This window comes from Plenodomus lingam (genome assembly GCF_022343315.1).
Source record: "Plenodomus lingam strain CAN1 chromosome Unknown contig_26, whole genome shotgun sequence".
In the NCBI taxonomy this organism is placed as follows: Eukaryota; Fungi; Ascomycota; class Dothideomycetes; order Pleosporales; family Leptosphaeriaceae; genus Plenodomus; species Plenodomus lingam.
Genome location: NW_027093941.1, coordinates 1474685 through 1493971, shown reverse-complemented (window position 1 = coordinate 1493971; position 19287 = coordinate 1474685). Strand labels below are relative to the sequence as shown.

The following is a 19287-nucleotide window of genomic DNA, read 5'->3' as shown; positions in this document are numbered from 1 at the left end:
GATATAAGGTTGTGTCTCCAAGCAATTTGCCGTGACCGTTCCCTCCGTGCCTCAGAAAGGCATCGCATGTAACTTGTTCTAGTTGAAAGTATTCGACAACACTCAGGCCTTGGTTTCGCCAACCGCAACCTTCTTCTTCTTTTTGACCTTCTTCGCCTTCTTCTTGTCTCGCTTCTTTAGTCCTGACATGCCTATTTTACATGCCTCCGCATACCGCGCGTAGAACGAGTCTAGATCATCTGGTTTCACTACTGTGCTCAACTTGATCTTCTCGATGTCTTTTCGGTCTGTTCCCTTCTTCCTGTCGCTCCCATTGTTGGAGGCACGGATGAGAATGGGCAGCGGCTGCTCGGGGTGTGTGTCCCAGAGAGGGTCGTCAGCGACTTTTGCGGGTGAGGGCGGTGAGGAGGATGTGTCGAAGGTTAGGCGCTTTTGTGTGAGGTAAACGCTGCCATGGCCCTTTGTGCGTGTGTATTCGAATAGGTGGGCGAGTCGTGAGAAGAACTGCACATGGAATCAGTATATGATACGAATGAATAAAATGATTAGGCAATAGTTTACCTCCTCATTACTCAAATGATCTCGAGTCATTGTGGGTAAAGGTATTGTGCGCTGTTACCTGTGCGCCATGGGTTTCTGAAGAAGTGTAGTAGGCCGGTGGCATGGAGGCGTGGGCGCAGTTCGTCAGTGCGGAGGAGGGGCGGGGGTTCGCATCGAATCCCCGACTTCCTGTCTAACTTCAACTTTTTTCTAGGCCGAGACTCCAATCACGAAATATGCGCCAAGTGTACGGCGGTCCCAAGCTGCCAGTTGAACTGCGCAACCAGTTCGGTAAGGACGTCTGCAAATATACATGATACTGTATTAATATCGTTATAGACCCTTCATACGGTAGCAGGAAATCTGGGCGCAACGGCCCTGCAACGCGCAAAGACAAGCGTAAGGCAGATCGCGTTAAGAAAAAGCGGCAGAACAAGCAGGTACGAAGGCCAGCACCTGTTAGACCCGAAAATGGTAGAGGTCCAGCGAAAAGACATGGGCAAGGCGACGAGGATGACGGCGAGGACGAGGACGAGGCGATCGACTGGGATAATGTAACAGAAGACGGGACGCCACCACCTGCACCTGCGAAAGAGTCCCTCAAGAAACCCAAAAGTATCTTGAGGAAGTCATCGTCTCAAGAAGAGGACTCGGAAAAGCCTCCGAGCGTACCGCGCGCAATTAAAGAAAAGCTCAATCAAGACGACGCTGAGATCGCCGCCCTAGAAAAGAGATTGGGTGTAAAGGGCAAGAAAAAATCCAAGGGTGTGGAACATGATGGATTGGATGACATATTTGGCGATCTTGGAGACTTTGGCAGCGAGGACGAGGGCCTAGGCCAGCAACCTTTGAAGAGGAAAAGGAACGAGGACGACAACTGGCTTGCAAGCAAACGACAAAAAGCACTAGGTGCGGCGCCAAAAGATGATACAGATGACGACAAAGATTCAGAAGCAGAAGAAAGCCTAGATGGGGAGGATTATTCTGATCTGGACGATCTTGGAGGCTCTGACATGGAAGGCTTTGACTCCGAAGAGGATGAAGAGAATGGAGAAAGCGAGGACGAAGAGCCGATCCAATCGCGCGTACGAGAGAATCCATACGTCGCACCCATCGCACCTGGGGCTTCACCGGCGGCCAAATATGTGCCGCCCGCGTTACGGGCGCCACCGTCCTCCGATGCTGAAACTTTATCCCGACTTAGGAGACAAATACAAGGTCTCTTCAATCGACTGTCCGAGGCAAACATTCTCACTATTCTTAAAGATATCGAAGGTATCTACCAGAACAACCCTCGAGGCTACGTCAACACGACCCTGATTGACTTACTCACTGGGATGCTGTCGGACCCTTCAGCATTATTAGACACTTTCTTAAATCTGCATGCAGGATTCATAGCAGCCATCTACAAGGTGATTGGGCCTGACTTCGGGGCGCAGATGATAGAACGCATTGTTTCTGAATTTGACACACACTATCAGCACAATAAAGAGGGAACTGGACAGCAAACGAAGAATCTCATCTCAGTTGTGGCAGAGCTTTATACATTCCAGGTGATCGGAAGCAACATAGTCTTTGACTATATCCGATTCTTCCTAGATGAGCTTACGGAGATCAATACAGAACTGCTTTTGAGGGTGGTGCGAGCAGCCGGACCACAATTACGCCAGGATGACCCCACGGCTTTAAAGGACATTGTAGTGTTGCTACAGAAGTCTTTAGCTAAGGTCGGACAAGCTAACCTCCCTGTACGAACCAAGTTTATGATTGAGACTATCAACGACCTCAAGAACAACAAGATGAAGACAGGAATCGCAGCCAGTCACATGTCCAGAGAGCATACGACACGAATGAAGAAGCAATTAGGCACGTTGAATTCTCGGAACCTCAAGGCCACAGAGCCACTCCGTGTAGGACTGAAGGACATCAAAGATACAGACAAGAAGGGGAAATGGTGGTTAGTTGGCGCAAGTTGGCGCAACGAGCCTGGCACCGAAGACCCTATTCAAGAGACGAAAACGATCCCTCGGCATACACAGACGCTCGAAAACGAGGACGACGATAGCGAAATTGATCTAGTCCAACTCGCCCGAGAACAGCAGATGAACACGGACATCAGGCGGGCCATTTACATCTCCATCATGTCTGCCAGCGATTTCAAAGATGCCCAAATCCGTCTCAGCAAACTTAATCTGAAGAGATCGCAGGAAGTGGAGATTCCTCGAGTCATAGTTCATTGTGCAGGTGCGGAGGAGACGTACAATCCATACTATACAGTTCTTGCTCGCAAGGTTTGCTCTGATCACAAGTCACGAAAGAGCTTCCAATTTGCATTGTGGGACATCTTCAAGAGCCTAGGCGAAAAGCAAGATGGAGCAGATGACTCTGATGATGACCAGGACGATACGAAAAACGAAACAAATCTACGGAAGATTGTTAGTCAAGGAAAACTCTATGGTACGCTCATCGGCCGAAAAGCGCTACCCATCACGAGTCTCAAGAACCTCAACTTTCCTTATATGCAGCCTAAGACTAAGACTTTTGTCGAAGTCATTCTTGTTACGACAATTCTAGAGTCTCTGAAGGGCTCTAAGGACAAGCGAAACGAAAGGGCAGTTCGTGAAATCTTTGTTGAGGTCGATCATGCTCCTGAGATGATAGCTGGATTACAGTTCTTTCTCAAAAAGACAGTGCGCAAGACGGATATCGTCGAGAAGGCTGATAAGGAGACGGTTCGGTGGGCGTGCAAGTCCATCATGGACATGTTGACTCGCGTTCTTGCTACGACAACGATGCGAGAGGAATAAGATGTTAGCGTATATGTCTGTATTGCAGGGTGGTGATGATTCAGGAGACTTGGAGTGTACTTTGTATAAGTGAAGTGGAGTAGATCGTCATATAGTAGGGCTGTGCGATGAGACCATAGCGTCAGAAGAGAGCAGTAGTAATCTGACTCATCTCGTTTCGCCTCTGCGCTGTAGGTGATGATGAAGCTACGGAAATCTGAGGGACAATTGTAAGCTTGGCGCCACTGACCCTACGAAAGCCGCATAGACCAAGGTGGTTCCCGGCCGAGCGAGTTCCGCAAAAAGCTCAACACCAGCTCCCGAAACGAGGCACCATCCATTGCCGCCTGCCATCCCCGCCATATATCCCACGGCTTTTCTTGGTCCCCCGCCTCTCTCCTGTCGCAATTCATCATGTTCCGGTCCCTGGCACCCCGCGCCCTCCAGAGGGCGACGCGCCCCGTCACCCAGAAGTCTTTCTGTGCATCGAATCTATATTTCCAGAACCGCCTGCAACGAGGTTATGCTTCAGAAGCTGGTTAGTCGCATTGGTACACATGATCCAAGACGAGTTTTGCGCTGACTCAAGGACAGCAGAAAAGGATCTGGTCATCATTGGAGGTGGTGTCGCGGGCTATGTGGCGGCCATCAAGGCTGGGCAAGCTGGCTTGTCGGTATGCTGAATTACGATACATGGAAAATACCAGGGCGTACACTAATCGTGCATCACAGGTCGCATGTATTGAGAAGCGTGGCTCGCTCGGTGGAACTTGCCTCAACGTTGGCTGCATTCCCTCAAAGTCCCTCCTCAACAACTCCCATCTTTACCACCAGATTCTCCATGACACAAAGGGCCGCGGTATCGAGGTCGGCGATGTCAAGCTCAACCTCCCCGCCATGATGAAGGCAAAGGACACCTCCGTCGCCGGCCTGACCAAGGGCATCGAATTCCTTTTCAAGAAGAACAACGTCGAATACATCAAGGGAACTGGTGCTTTTCAAGATGAGCACACTATTGCTGTCAACCTGGTTGAAGGTGGCGAGACCAGTGTTCGCGGAAAGAACATCCTAATTGCTACTGGCTCTGAGGCCACACCCTTCCCCGGCCTGACCATTGACGAGCAAAAGGTTATTACTAGCACTGGTGCTATCAACCTGCAAGAGGTGCCTGCAAAGATGACCGTCATTGGTGGTGGTATCATTGGTCTTGAAATGGTATATTGATTCTGATGCCAGTTGTTGACTGTGCTAACATATAATAGGCCTCCGTCTGGTCGCGTCTCGGCTCTGAGGTCACCGTTGTCGAGTTCTTGGGTCAGATTGGTGGCCCCGGCATGGACAACGAGATTGCGAAGCAGAGCCAAAAGATCCTCCAAAAGCAGGGTCTGAAGTTCAAGCTCAACACCAAGGTCACCGCTGGTGAGGTGCACGATGCTGGCGTAAAGGTCAGCGTCGAGGCCGCAAAAGGTGGCAAGGAGGAGACTGTAAGTCGAACATGAAAACAGGCAGGGTACAGCGACTAATAGATACAGCTGGACGCTGATGTCGTTCTCGTTGCTATCGGCCGTCGCCCATACACTGCCGGTCTTGGTCTTGACAACATCAGCCTCGAGACTGATGAGAGGGGCCGTCTGATTATCGACCAGGAATACCGCACCAAGATCCCCCACATTCGCTCCATTGGTGACTGCACATTCGGACCCATGCTTGCCCACAAGGCTGAGGAGGAAGCTGTTGCAGCCATTGAGTACATCACTAAGGGACACGGCCACGTCAACTACGGTGCCATTCCTTCCGTCATGTACACCCACCCAGAAGTCGCTTGGGTTGGCCAGAACGAGCAGGAGCTCAAAGCAGCCGGCATCAAGTACAAGACTGGAAACTTCCCCTTCTCCGCCAACTCGAGAGCCAAGACCAACCTCGATACCGATGGCTTCGTCAAGTTCCTCTCAGATGCTCAGACCGACCGGATATTGGGTATTCACATCATTGGAGCCAATGCTGGTGAAATGATCGCTGAGGGTACTCTTGCATTGGAGTACGGTGCCAGTTCAGAGGGTGAGTCAAACTACATACAAAAATCTCTCCCTTAGAAAGCTAATCCTGCCACAGATGTCGCACGCACATGCCATGCTCATCCTACGCTCGCCGAGGCGTTCAAGGAGGCTGCCATGGCCACCTACGACAAGGCTGTTCACTACTAGATTCCCCGGATGACTTTGGTTTGGTTTCCCTCTTTTTGCATCAGCGACATGACTTCGAGCCCTCGAGCTAGCGGGGAGTTGTGAATACTATACTGTAAAATATATTCATGTCTGATGTCTGTTCATTGCATGCTTCCAAACCCATGATTGATTAGTAGGTCCGTGCACTGGAGTGAAATGGCGCTGTCCAGATGGGTAGGGCTGAAAGACCCCTGCTAGTGCAAGTCCCGTCGCGCGGTGCGCGGTGCACGCGCAACGCGTACCCGCGCGACTTTGAGTCTTGATATGTCCAATTCGGTCATACTCTGCCTCCGAATCACTCGATCACGCAACCCAACCACTTTTGCTCTTTCCAGATTCAACCATGAGTGTCACTGAAGTTGAACGCCGGTGCAATGAGCTTCGGCAGGATCTGAAGACGTGGGAGAAGCAATTCACTGCACAAAATGGAGGACGGAAAGCAGGGCGCGAGGACATCAAGGCGAATGCGGAGATATGTACGCACCAGATACAATAAATTCCCTTGGCAAGATTGAAGACTGATATTGCCACAGCCCAAAAGTATAAAGAATACAATAAATTACGAAGCCGTCTATCTGGAAAACCGGAGCCGTCAACACCCTCAAAACGAGCCTCACGACCCAAGTCCCGCAATGACATCGAACGTACACCAAAAGCCCCACCGAAACAACCTACATTTACGCCTATGAAGAGGAAAAGGGAGAGGGATGACGAGGATACAGTAGAGAATATAGATCCTGATACCGAAAACGTCATCCCGTCCCCAGAAGGTCCTGCGTTCATTGGTCCCACACCTCAACGGAACGGCATAGTACTGGGCTTGTTTGATCTCCTCCCAGAGGGAACGCCAAGTAAGAAAAAGACAGTGCTGGGCAGCGCAGAACCAAACATACCTCAGACACCAAGCAAGGACAGCGAGGCTTCGATAGAACCACGAGCGCGTGGGGAGCGGACACCACTTTCAGCGGGCAAGCGATTCCTTCTGAGTCAGTTTGTGACGCCGAAGAAGAGAAAACTGGATGATCAAGGGACACCATCTACAATCCGTGGGCTTGCAACACCTGCATTCCTCCGCCGAGATAACATGCTAAGCGCAATTGAGGAAGATGACGAGCCTGTACCCCGTCCCCTGCCCTGGAAACGGCGCGGTATGGGACGAAGTTTGAGTTCTATGATCCAGGCTATGAAGAAGGACGAGGAGGATCGATTGGACGACGAAGCAGACATTATGCGGGAGATGGAGATGGAGGAGCAAGGCATCTCAGAGCCTAAGATACCGAAAGTACCGCACATCCAGATTGAAGACAGTCAAACAGATATGCCATTGGGTCCTGATCGTGGCCTGGAATCCGAAGAAGACAGTGACGGAGAGCCAGAACTCGGTCGTGACGGCAAGCCGAGAAAGGCATGGAAGAAGAAGGGTCTCAAGAGGCAGACAAGGCGTGTTATCAGTAGGTTTTGTTCATGGGTACCAGCCATAACTGCCAGACTAATCTTGCACCAGTGCGACCCAATGTTGCGAAGCCAAAGGCCGAGCCTGTATTGCAACAAGAAGAATCTGGAGACGAAGAGGCAGCAGTGCTCGAGACACAGGTACAAGCAAATGGGGCCACAGAGGATATGGAATCTGAGGATGAGGGCTCCGTCTACGCGAGTGATGCTTCGCATACACCAAAGAAACGCAAGACACAAGCCAAGAAAGTTGAGGATCACACGGAGAAGCCAAAGGAAGGCATAGTGAAGAAAGCAGCGCGAAAGATCAAGGCAACAGCCAACGCAAACTACCGACGACTCAATATCAAAGGCAAAGCAGCGACGAACGGTGCAAAGAGTAAGTTTACTCGACGGCGATAGGCTGGAATGGTTGATAGTGCGCCTTGGACAAGGAATGTACCACGTTGGGATGATTACCGGTCAAGGCTGTCCGGGGCTCTGATAAGCTACTTTGAATCCATTCAACATTTTCCCTGGCACGACACTCGGTGTTGATCTGCGTTGAAGAGTAAATAGATGTACACAGTAAGCAACAAGGTGCCACGGGCTGTTGGCGGCAAGCATGGCACCCAATCGGGCCAGAAAGGTAGCAGGGGGAGTAGTTCCCGAACACGGCATACCCGCGCGATTACAATGAAAGAGTGTCTTCGTCTGGATGCACTGTAGGCGGTCGCCAAGTGGCTTTTCGTAGGTGAGACTGTCTGACCGCATCATCGGTCATCTGGACCTGAGGTGCCTGCTATGCAAAAATGTGCACGAGCGGGCTCTGCTGTGTGGGAAGAAAATATAAGATGGTCCCCTGTCTTGACTTGAATGTCTCTACCTGTTAGCTCTTTTTGTTCAAACTATCATAGCATGGCATATATTCGCAATAGGACGTTTGAAGGCTATGAGATATCATGGCGGGCGGCCATCTCACCTCCACTAGCGCGGCCAGCACCTCCGACGCCGAAAGCTGCGCCTAAGCTTGCCCTCGCCGCAACAAACACCAACATCAAGACCAAGACCAACAACATCACATCGACATCGACATCGACAGGCCCACCTGCACACTCACCCCACGCATCTGTTGCCTCGACATCTACATCTGCATTGACAGCATCCGCACACGCATTCATCATGGCCGAAAAGGAACTCCAGACGGCGCTCCAACAGCTCCGACAGACACTCCAATCACACAACTACCAACAGTCGACCACGCTCCTGTCCAAAGCCAAAATTGCCCTCCTCAACCTCAACGCCCTCATCCCACAAGAAAAGTCGCCACGCAAACACCTCCAAGCCGCACGTGAGACGCTTGAGCTCGGCGCCATCATCTCCATTCGCCTCAAAGATACGGTTTCCTTCACCCGCTACTTCCAGCAACTGCAGCCTTTCTACTCGCTGCCGGAATCGACATTACCCCGTGATGGTAGCAATGCAAGCAAGGTCACGGGATTGTACTTGCTCCTCCTATTGAGTGAGGGAGACTATGCGGGGTTCCACACGCTGCTAGAGACGCTCGAGGTGGCGGCTGCGCAGGCGGGCAGCAAGTTGGAGGACGATACATTCATCCAGTATCCCATCCGGTTGGAGCAGGCGCTTATGGAGGGGAGTTATGATAGGGTGTGGGGTGAGACCAAGAAGGAGAGGGTGCCTAGTGAAGAGTTTGGGCTGTTTACTGAGGTACGTCATGCGCTCTAATCTAGTCCCTGCTCGTCGAATATTCGCACAAGGCCAGTGATTTATGATGAGAACTACAGCTGACATACCGTTTTTTCTTGTAGATCCTTATCGGCACCATCCGCAAGGAAATCGCTTCCTGCAGCGAGCGCGCATACCCCTCCATCCCCATCTCAGATGCCAAGTCTCTCCTCTTCCTTGAATCAGAAGGCAGCGTTGTCAACTTTGCAAAGGAGTTTGGTTGGGTTGTCAAAGATGGACGGATATACTTCCCTCAGCAGGAAGAGGACTATCTTAGCAAGGACATCTTGGTCACCAGTGACCAGGTCATCGAGAACACCTTGGGATATGCGAGGGAGCTGGAGACGATTGTCTGAGACATTGGCATATCAAGGGCAGGATTGAGATGCAATATGCCTTTCCGGAAGATGAAGACTGCCGTGTTATACAATCGAGTCGAGCCATAGATCCGACGTCAATTTAAACCTTGCGGCCGGAAACAATGTAGATCATTATGCACTATACTACCTAGACCAATGACTTAAGCAAGCAAGGATACAGGAAGTAATTATTATTCTTATATCAAGTCCTATCAACTGACCTGAATCCATACACTCAACACTACTTGTCGCTGTTGGGTAGTGATGAAACAGGTATCTTCCTACATCTGCTATGACAATATCGAGGACATGCAGGCCCCGTTCTGCCCACGTGGCTATTTGGTTCCTATATACGATCATGAAGGCATATACACTAATGCCACCAAGCCAACGACAATCCCATCCCCTGGAATCCATTCAAAAATTATAGCAATCATAGTATATGCATTCTAACACAAATACAATCTATTCCCACGCTCCTAGCCCTCCTAAACAATAAGATACAAACTAGTAATCACACTGGGCCCAATAAACAGGCCAAACCAAAAAATCACATTGCCCAACGTATCCCTCCCCCTCATGCACCTCGTCTTACTAAACGCCGCGAGCGGCAACTGCGCCAGCTGAAACGTAAACAAATAGCCCCTCACCTTTTTAAACAGGCAAAACATGAGAATCTCATGGACGACGGCACTCAGGAAAAAGGTGAAGAACATGGCCTGCGTCTTGGACAGGCGAAAGGCGCTAACGGACGAGTGGTAGACGTGGCGGCGCAAAAAGGCTGAGACGGGTATGTTCCAGGTGCGGGCGTAGTGCTCAAAGGAGACGGAGTTCCACCAAGGACCGTAGAAGCCGCGGTCGGCGAAGCGTGTGATTTCGGCCACGACGTTGAGCAGGCATTCCCAGATGACGTACCAGGAGAGGAGCTGCTCGAGGAGTAAGGGGAAGAGCATGTCCAGCACCACCCAGGGAAATTCTTTCCACCGGTCCTCGAGGCTCATGCCTGCTTCTTTGAGGCGCACCGTTTGGATGACGACGGGGTAGATGTATGCTTGTGAGATGATGATCATGGTCCAGATGACGCCGAGGGTGGCGGCGGATTTTTCGGCCACGTACCACCAGTTTATGTGGGCTTGGCGGGGGTATTCGAGGTCGTAGAGTAGGGTGGGTAGGCAGGCCCAGTCGAGGAAGTTGGAGAGAGTAAGATTGGCGGGGTAGGTGGTTTGGGTGGTGGTGCAGTTTCCGCGGAGTTCTTCGTCGAGGATGGTGAGTTCGGTGGTGAGGATGCGGTGGAAGGTTTGGATTTCTTCGGGGGAGATGGGGGTGCCGCTTGAGAGGGCTTGGCCGATGGAGGCAATTTCAGAGTGTTCGGAGGAAAGATTTGTGGAGTATTTGGGACCGAGCGGATGGCGGTGGGTTAGCTGGGAGGGGGAGGGGGTGTCGGTGCCGGTTGTTGTTGAGCTGGCTTCTGTGGGGGTAGGATGGGCTTTGATATTTTCGAGTTGTTGACGTTTTTGCTCGAGTAGTCTGCGGCGTCTGTATACACAGGACACTATATCTTGATTAGTTGGGTTTAGATGGTCCAATGAAACTGACTCACAGTATCCGTTGTAGAAGGCGTAGGCGTGCTGCTTCATGAGTAGAACGAAGACATGGAGGACGATGAAGACAGTATGGGTCCAAGGCCAGTCTCTCCAGAAAGTGATCCAGATGATAATACCTGTGAAGAAAGCCTGCCATATCGATTGAATGATCCAGCCGGCTCCATTCCACGTCAGATGTTCGTTCGCAATGGCTTTCTGCAAGAAGAATCCAAAGATCGTTGCAGCACACATTGCTACGTCTATTGCCAACATGGTGAACAAGTCTCGATCGACCATTAAATGTAGAATCTCTGCGTCTCCAAAGATTGACCCTCTGCTCCGATAATTCCACGCCGCAATCCTGGCTAGCAATAGGAACATCGCAAGCCAGAATAGTGTGAAGAATCCATGGAATGGCGATTGTGCGGCCGTCGCATTCTGCCGGTCGAATGCAGTGAATTGTTGTGTAAAAATCAAATGTCGTGGCTTATATCTCGATTTTCCGCTGAGCTTGTCTGCTTCTTGTTGCAATCCTGTTCGTAGAATATCTTTGAAGAGGGGGTCCTTGGTGGTAAAGGTGTAGTCGCCCTTCTTATCTTCCTCGATAACAACCTGTATGCTCTTTCTCCGACTGCCCCCTTTTTCTCCCGTTTGCGCCTCTGAGTCGCTTTCGTCTGATGGAATGACGGTTGTACTTCGACTTTGAACATTAAAACCATGACGTTCCGACTGACTTGTACCGTCCACATCTGATGTATTCGCCGAGTTTTCTGGTGTCCATGAGTCTTCCCTTTCGAGTGATGGTTTTGTGGTAAGTCCTTGTAGTGCATACGCCAGGGCTGGCTGGCCCTTCCTTATAGATGTGACACCTGGTACGGCATCATCTTGCGTCCTCCCCATCTTCAATATTTGAATCGCGTGTAGTAGACTAGAGTCATGCAAGGAAGGCGTATTCCAGAAATGCAAATATCGAAGATTAGGGATCTTTTGTTTCGCTGGCGTTTGTGGCTACAACTCCTGGCAGAGACATGAAAGCCAGCTGTCCGAATTTGATGAAAAATGTTTCGATATATACAGTAACCTCGGAGGCCGTGGACTACCGGTGCCATATAAGATGAGTGAGCATCCCGAAGAACCGATCTGACAGAGGATGCGATGTTGATTCGGAACTTCGGCCATGTCAGATTGAAGAGGCCAGGGATGATGATGTAAACGCCACGCCGAAAGATGGGACGCGCCCACTTTTCCAAAAGCTTCTTCCTACAGACTTCAGCCACGGCATCGTCACGTGCGCAACCTCTCGGCAACACACCTGGGCTCTGTCATTCAAACTTGAAGATGCACAAATTATGCCCAATCTCGCTAAGGATGGTATGCCTGATGCTGTGAAAGTCACAAGGCTGTCTACCTACACACGCACACACAGCCTCTCTCGCTTCTTTTTAGCCCCCAAACATCGAAACGCTCACCGGTCACAAATCGTATACTTCGCATCCATGAATGCTTCACATTCGGTCCTCAGCCGCGCGATATCATAGGCTATTTCGTTTCCATCACGGTCAGCCGCACGCGGTACGTTACGCAAAAGCGGCCATCTTAGCGATATGACTGTACACCTTTGCGGTCAGTAACGGGAAGATCTTCTGAGCCACAACGCCATCTCGCTTCAATCCCTACCCAAGGCCCAAAATTGAGACAAGGCAACCCGCGAAACACCTTAAAGAGTCTCGGCGGAGCCTGCTATTCGGCCTGCGAATGCCAATATATGCGGGATGCAGCCACATGTCAGGCGCAGCGCAGATCAAGGTATTGCTGTAGGAGATATAACAGTCGCGAGGCTGCTATGTGCAAGGCCACTGTTGTCTTTTGATATTCCTTCTCGATTGCAATATACGTGTATCTGATTTGTTTATTGCTGTTGATATCATATCTTTCCAGTTAGTTTAGTCTTCAAGACCACACCATCTGACCGCAACCATCATGGCACCTAGACGTGGAGGTAGTAGCTCCAGCAGTAGTTACAGCAGTTCATGCCCCGGTGCATTCGAAACTACAGACTCAAGGGTGTATCTTGCTTGCATCGTCATCTTCTTCGTGGTATACCTCGGTATAGCCCTCAGTCTTAGCGGAGCACGCAAGAAAGCTGGGACAGGGAAACGGTTAATAGGAGCGCCGTACATAGTCGCATTGCTCTTCATGCTCATGTAAGTACCCTACATGGACTAGATTGAATTCTCTTCATATTAATCTGTATCAGAGCTTACGCCTTGGACATTGCGTCCACGGTACTGGTTGAATGCGAAACTCTGGCCGGGTCCAGCTACTACTCGATTGCCATCGCCATGACCGTGTTTTACTACTTGGCTTACTGGACATTGCTGTTTGTCGTGGTTTACATGCTCAACACGACACTGCGCGATCACACAATCGTAATTATCAAGATCGTCTTGCTAGCTATAGTCGGTATCGTTTTTGCGATCACTGCGGCTCATATCGGGGTGTCGAGCTGGAACCTCTGGGCCGTGACAGATGCTGGATACTGGTCTAATGCACGTCTTATCATTCGCTCGGCCAAGGAACTGCGCGTGGCATGGAGTGTATTGTACCTTCTCGCCGTGCTCGCCGCAGGAGTTTTGGCGTTGATGAGTAGCAGGCAATATGGATCCGTACGTCTCTTTATCCCCAAAGTACCCAGCACACAAGCTAACAAGCAAACAAGAAACTCCTCATCTGGGTTTCTGCGGTCATTTTCTCCATGGCCTTGTGGAGCATCATTGCAATCGTCTTCGCGGCTTCAAACCTCACCGATGGCTACCCAACCATGACCTTTGAAACCAGCGCAGCCTTGACATATGTGCAGAGTTTTTTCCAAGCACTGAGCTTCATTCTCATCATGTGCATTGCAAAGCGTGGTACTTGGAGTAAGCCTACAATTCCCGCAGCCAACACCACGCCTTATACTCAAAACCATCACGCCTACGCGCACGCAGCGGGACCGCAACAACCCTCCTACAAGTAAATACCACTCACTATACACCGGGTCGCGATAAGAAAGGCTTCTACCTTGACGGGAGCGAAGGAATGCCTGGGACGAACGAGCGATGGAGCAACGCGACATGATTGCCATCATACCTGATTTTCAAAGTTATCATAATACCCCCCAAATATACCCCCAACACCCACCCAGATAGTGCCAATTTCCGCAGAATACTTGATAGATGAATGACATCGCGCACCACCACTTTCCAATGTATACCGCCACGCCTTCCCACCACAGGGACTTGTTTGCGGGGAGGAGTGTAGGGGCGACCGGAGAAGACGAGACTGTGAATTCTGATAGAACTTCGGGGGTTTGAGTGGGTAGTCATTGATCATGGTTGACGCTGTTTTATTTGCTCATCATCGTTGTTCGTGTTGTCCTCGTCCTTGTCTTCGTGATGCGTGTTCCACTTCTCGTGACTGAAGAAGAAATTCCGCGTTGTTCAAGCTGGCGCACAGACATGGCGGAGAGGCAGATGACAGCTTACTATGGCGGGGATATACATGAGTTTGTTTGGAGAGGCAAATGGACCGAGGGGGTTATTTTTGTTTCAGTGGAGGAGCGAGACAGGAGATGAGGCGGGTGGAAGATATCAGCGTGACAATGTTTTCCGGGCTGGCTTGTAAGCTGGGGGAAACGAAGTAGACAGGAAGATGGTGAGATGTTGTAGTAGATCGAGTCTACAAAAGGCCAAGGGTGGACGCACGGCATAACGAGCTGCATGATGAATCAAAATAATTCGTCGGGGAAAGAGAATACAATATCTCACAACACGAGCTATAAAACCGAGGTGGCCGAAAAAGAAACAGACAGGCACAGAAGCAAGCTGCGCCGTAATGATGCAAAACAAGATTACCAGACGCCCACCTGTTTTCACGTCCGCCTGCTCAAAGCCCGAGTCAACTCAAGTTCGGAGTCATCCAAAAAAAAAGAATCGTACAAGTAGACATTTCTTCCCCTCCTTTCCGACCTCCTGCATGCGTGATGAAATGGAAAAAAGACACAAGACCCACTCAGTCCACCTTGATAGACTTGTAAATCCTGAGAACGAAGAGCCAGCTCGCAAAGAAGCCAATCGTACCTAGATGGTGCCAAAAAGTCAGTGATGAGAAAAAACAAAAAAGTCCAACGAAGAGCGATAGGGGGAGGTTGATGAGTTGCATCGACTTACCGATTAGCACAAAGACCAGTCCACTGAGGAGTGCAGAGTAGCCCAAATACACCACGCCACTGGTCCAGCTTGTCCAACTGACGTCCTTGACCCAGTATAACAAGCAGCTCAAGAAGACATATCCCGCGCTAGCTCCAGCCGTGAAGAAGCTTCGCCATTGCCAGTGGTAGTCCTCGGCGCAAAGAAGGAAGTAGATCATCAACACTGTGACGGCGGCAGATGTCATAATCATGAGGCCAAAGCAGATGAAGAGGAAGCCGAACATGTAGTACACCTTGTTGAACCAGATCGAGTTCATGATGAAGTAGAGTTCCACGAAAATGGCGCCAAAGGGGAGAACGCCTGCGAGTGCCATGGATGGTAGGGGTCGCAGGTATCCACCCGCTGGAGGAATCTGCCGGGGGATCTGGTTTGTGCGCACAGGTGGTTCAATGGCGGCTTGCTTGAAGCCAAGCCAGGAGCCTGCCAAGCTGAGTGGGACTGAGATGACGAACCAAATGATGATGATGATGAGCATGGTGCTAAAGGGTACGGCTCCTGAGGCGCCGCGGCCCCAGACGAAGAGGTTGAGTAGAAAGAAGGTGGCGAAGACGATGCCGGGGACAGCGACTGGTGTGTAGAAGAAGCAGAGTTTCCAAGACTCGCCGTGAAAGAACTTGTATACGCGTGCGGAAACATAGCCGCCGAGGAGGCCGAATAGAGTGTAAAAGATGATGATGACAGTACCGAGGGCACCGCGGTTGCTGGGAGAGAGGAAACCCAGGAGGGCAAACACTGAGAATGTTAGATAATGATATGGAGGCTTGAGGGTATGTCCTCAACGTACCAATAGTCAAAGCTGTCATAGCAAAAAGCTGAGCGCCGTTGCCAATGAGAACGGACAACAGAAGAGGGTTCTTTGGCGGTCTGAATACATCACCATGCACCAGCTTCCAACCAGAGTCATCTTGTCCATCTTCTGCCTCACCGCCCTCGCCGAAGTCTTCGAGCGCGAATTGATCCAAACGATTGTACCTCGCAATGTCCTTTTTCAGTGTCCGCACCAGGATTGTGCTCACCATTCCCACAAGGAAAACAACAATGACAGCCGAGTTGACGAGGGAGAACCAATGAATCTTGGGGTCGTAGACGTGGAGATACTTGTCCCAGCGTGTCGCAAACGGCGTCGGACTCAGTCTCCAGTACACGCCGTAGGTAAATGCGACTTTGTTGTCTCGGTCCTCCTTTAAGATAACTGGCGGTGGTTCCTGGCCCTCGCCACAGGTCGCTTTTCCATCGCCGAGTATCTTCGAGGATTCGATTGAGAATGGGTCCACCAGCACACCCACCACCCTAAAGTTGTTTGGACTGGCCTCGTGGTAGTCAATCACAATGTCGTAGTGGTTATTGAACATGGGCGCATTCGTCTCGGCTTCTGTCCATCCCAGCGCAAAACCTGGGCTGTAAAACTCCTCGTCCGAACTGGGGTCTCGCAGAAGTTGGGCGGCGGGTAGTCCGTCTATCAGCCAGTTGAGATCGTAGCCCTGCTCTATTCTGCTGTTGACAAAGATGGCATCTTTGGATGGGTACTCTGCCTCACAAAGCGGTTTACACGTCTCGTTTATGCCCATCTTTAATTCGAAGGGACTCGTCTGTATACGGTCGCCGAACAATATGCTGCCCAGGCTCTCTCGTTGGTCTTTGGGGCCATCTTTCGGTCTGCAGAAGTGAAAGGGCGGATAGTAGTAGTCGTAAGAATATACGGATCGCAGTTTGGGATCGACCTGGGAATCGGCGGGGGTGAGATGATTGACGTATAGGGGTACCAAGTCGCCGGTCTTGTATGATGTAGGCGCGACACCTGGGAAGTAGAAGGCGGTCGCGGGTATGGGCGCGAGAGCTAGCAATGAAGCTATGGCCGCGCCTGAAGGCGATAGGTGGAGTCGCCGCATTGTGAAAAGGTGGCTGCCTGTCGATTACAGCTATGTGGTATGTATGGATACTGGTAGAGTCTGGCCTCGCGAGGGAAATACGTGGTGCCAGCTCAAAATTGCGGGCGGACCTCCGAAACGTACGTACGGCTGCCTGTGACACTGTGTTTGGTAGGTACCGGTAGGCGCTGCAGGGCGATTGGCGATATTGTTTTTTCCGTTGTTTCCCTAAGACTTGGAATATAGACTACAGAATTACCAAGGGGGGTTCTCGGCTGCAGGCTTGTGACTATAACAACGGCATGGTAAATTAATGAAGCTACCTGTCCCTTAGATCTGACGTTACCTCAAGGGCCGAACCAAATTACGGGTTTGCCAAGACTTCAGTCAGGACTTCCCTCTTTGAGTCCTCCTGTACCCTTGTACGACAAAGTTGGCTGGCGCATATGAGCCTCCGACTCACACTACTACTGCTGCTACTATCACTAGTAACCGATTGCAGATATGGAAGATTAGGCATGCCTGGAACTAGCTTGTTATTTCGTCTTCAAGTTCCACAGCGCGCGTTTGCAAGGTTATATACATCAAGCATCATGTCCCATAGTTACGCCGAGGCGATGCCAGATCTTCCCCCCAAACCCTTGAATAATGATCCGTGGTCGAAGATCTGCCAGAAATCATCCCGCAAATGCGCTGTAATATCGAAGGAAACCAACAACGGAAAACGACAATGGGTATCAATCTCTCCTCAGACAAGCCCATCATAGAGAGATAACGCCGAAACAATGGTCTCGTCGCGCTTGGAACCCTCCTTGAACTCGGCCATGTCCAGGCTGCCGTTCTCATCCTTGTCCATCATCCTGAAGATCTTCTTGACGCGTTTCTCGGGTGTGTCTTCGTCTTCGGGAAGCTTGACCATGGAGCCGACCTAGACATGTCAATCAAAACCAGAGGCAGTCAAAGGGTCAGCGCGTACCATCTTGTAGATGGCTTCTACAATCGCGAGCATTTCTTCGTAGCTGATCTTGCCGTCGCCGTCAATGTCGTACAGCTGGAATGCCCAATCCAGCTTGTCCTCCATCTTGCCGCGGCTAGTGACACTGAGGGCGCAAATGAACTCCTTAAAGTCTATGGTTCCTGACTTGTCTGCGTCGAATACATTGAAGACGTAATCTGCAAATGACGAGGGATCACCGAATGGAAAGAATTGCTTGTAGATCTTCTGGAACTCGTCCTTGGTGAGCATGCCGGACGGGCAGTCCTTGAGGAAGCCTGCGGACCCGTTAGTCGCCGCCGAGCAGGACTGTCCTTATTGCGGAGACACACCCTTGTACCATTGTTGTAGCTCTTTCTTGTCAAAGTGTGTCGCTTTCTGGAGGTCAGCCAGCTCCTGCTGGGATAGCTTGCTTTGGCTGTAGAGTCGCACAATCAGCGTCTTGTTCTGCATCTCAAGGTATTCCACGTTGCTCCGCGACCCAAGCTCCCTTTCCAGTTCTCGGACGGCGTTGGTGAATGCGACTTTCTGCAAGGCTTTGTAGTGGTTGTAGCCGGGCTCCCCGTGGCGGGGCACTACGACATGATGGCGACGCGCAAAGTTGAGTGGAGGGTGTTTGTGTTCCAACATGGGTATACCAGGCGCGGCGAGCGGCGAGCGAGGCGAAGTTGGGCTGCACGTATCGACATTGTCGGAGCCGTCGTGGCGGTCGGGTCGAAGTTGGGGTGACATGGTTGCACAATGGTGTTGTCGACGATTGTGGTGGTGGTGGTAGTGGTAGTGGTGGCGCCCGCCGGCCATGTGCGTGGCTTCTCATAGAGTCCATGGCATGTCACGACTGACTGTTTGTTTGCTTGACGAGTAGCCGGTGGGGTTGGGGCGCGCGGTGAAGGGGAAGTCTTATCCGGAGCTGGGGCAGGGGCGGCGCTTGGGCGACAGAGAGTAGGCAGGTGAATGGAAAGCAGACTTACGATTTTCCCATAACTGGAGATTATCTGTCGCGGAGAAGAAGGAGGAGAAGGAGAAGGAGAAGGAGAAGGGTGGAGAGTAAGCAGAGGAACAAGGAACGAAACCAAAAGGTAAGTCTGCAGGCAGTAATGCTTTGGTGTGGGCGCACCCAGTACGGTAGTTGGGGCTGCTTGCTGACCAGGTAGTTCAGTTCGGTGGCGGGGTCGGCGGACCAATCGATGGGATGTAGCGGGGTACGGGTACGCTGGAGGGTGCCGAGCGTGCAATGGCAGAGAACGAGGGACAGAGTCAGAGTCAGAGTCAGAGTCAGAGTCAGAGTCAGGCAGCAGGGCAGCGGCTGTTTGGGGTTGCACGGGAAGCTGGGTATGAGGATAGTAGTAGTGGTGATAGGTAGTAGAGGTACTCTACTAGAGCGAGCAGAGAGAAGATATATAGTATGACGAGCACCATCCAGCAAGGCAAAACTCTTCAGCCCCTTGAAGCCACTAGGTAGACCGGTTCGGTCTGCGGCGACCAGTGCATGCAGGCGAGGC

The 19287-nt window shown here is 51.2% G+C and overlaps 9 protein-coding genes across 9 annotated transcripts; 5 read left to right on the top strand and 4 right to left on the bottom strand.

Moving 5' to 3' along the window:
• Nucleotides 1-102: 102 nt before the first annotated feature.
• Nucleotides 103-591, bottom strand: IAQ61_006765 (uncharacterized protein; the record flags this gene model as incomplete). The annotated part of the gene is made up of 2 exons (XM_003845607.1): nt 103-504; nt 562-591. 2 exons carry the CDS (start codon nt 589-591, stop codon nt 103-105), a joined length of 432 nt encoding a protein of 143 aa, XP_003845655.1.
• Nucleotides 592-776: 185 nt separating this feature from the next.
• IAQ61_006764 (uncharacterized protein) lies at nt 777-3347 on the top strand (the record flags this gene model as incomplete). Its single annotated transcript, XM_066097306.1, has 2 exons — nt 777-831; nt 880-3347. The coding sequence occupies 2 exons, from the start codon at nt 777-779 to the stop codon at nt 3345-3347; spliced, it is 2523 nt and encodes an 840-aa protein (XP_065952783.1).
• Nucleotides 3348-3740: 393 nt separating this feature from the next.
• DLD1 (D-lactate ferricytochrome c oxidoreductase) lies at nt 3741-5530 on the top strand (the record flags this gene model as incomplete). The annotated part of the gene is made up of 6 exons (XM_003845606.2): nt 3741-3864; nt 3921-4000; nt 4059-4541; nt 4589-4810; nt 4859-5384; nt 5439-5530. The coding sequence occupies 6 exons, from the start codon at nt 3741-3743 to the stop codon at nt 5528-5530; spliced, it is 1527 nt and encodes a 508-aa protein (XP_003845654.2).
• A 364-nt stretch (nt 5531-5894) lies between these two features.
• On the top strand, nt 5895-7405 carry SLD2 (DNA replication regulator sld2; the record flags this gene model as incomplete). The annotated part of the gene is made up of 3 exons (XM_003845605.2): nt 5895-6027; nt 6085-7002; nt 7056-7405. The coding sequence occupies 3 exons, from the start codon at nt 5895-5897 to the stop codon at nt 7403-7405; spliced, it is 1401 nt and encodes a 466-aa protein (XP_003845653.2).
• A 495-nt stretch (nt 7406-7900) lies between these two features.
• Nucleotides 7901-9084, top strand: IAQ61_006761 (uncharacterized protein; the record flags this gene model as incomplete). Its single annotated transcript, XM_066097305.1, has 2 exons — nt 7901-8710; nt 8812-9084. The coding sequence occupies 2 exons, from the start codon at nt 7901-7903 to the stop codon at nt 9082-9084; spliced, it is 1083 nt and encodes a 360-aa protein (XP_065952782.1).
• Nucleotides 9085-9320: 236 nt separating this feature from the next.
• Nucleotides 9321-11968, bottom strand: IAQ61_006760 (uncharacterized protein). The gene is made up of 2 exons (XM_003845604.2): nt 10688-11968; nt 9321-10639 (listed from the first exon to the last, which is right to left on the bottom strand). Exons 1-2 carry the CDS (start codon nt 11568-11570, stop codon nt 9576-9578), a joined length of 1947 nt encoding a protein of 648 aa, XP_003845652.1. The 5' UTR covers nt 11571-11968; the 3' UTR covers nt 9321-9575.
• Nucleotides 11969-12650: 682 nt separating this feature from the next.
• Nucleotides 12651-13689, top strand: IAQ61_006759 (uncharacterized protein; the record flags this gene model as incomplete). Its single annotated transcript, XM_003845603.1, has 3 exons — nt 12651-12874; nt 12928-13336; nt 13390-13689. 3 exons carry the CDS (start codon nt 12651-12653, stop codon nt 13687-13689), a joined length of 933 nt encoding a protein of 310 aa, XP_003845651.1.
• A 678-nt stretch (nt 13690-14367) lies between these two features.
• IAQ61_006758 (uncharacterized protein) lies at nt 14368-17115 on the bottom strand. Its single transcript, XM_003845602.2, has 3 exons — nt 15708-17115; nt 14882-15655; nt 14368-14791 (listed from the first exon to the last, which is right to left on the bottom strand). Exons 1-3 carry the CDS (start codon nt 16810-16812, stop codon nt 14724-14726), a joined length of 1947 nt encoding a protein of 648 aa, XP_003845650.1. The 5' UTR covers nt 16813-17115; the 3' UTR covers nt 14368-14723.
• Nucleotides 17116-17257: 142 nt separating this feature from the next.
• IAQ61_006757 (uncharacterized protein) lies at nt 17258-19140 on the bottom strand. The gene is made up of 3 exons (XM_003845601.2): nt 18118-19140; nt 17768-18063; nt 17258-17719 (listed from the first exon to the last, which is right to left on the bottom strand). The coding sequence occupies exons 1-3, from the start codon at nt 18584-18586 to the stop codon at nt 17540-17542; spliced, it is 945 nt and encodes a 314-aa protein (XP_003845649.2). The 5' UTR covers nt 18587-19140; the 3' UTR covers nt 17258-17539.
• Between the last annotated feature and the right edge of the window lie 147 nt (nt 19141-19287).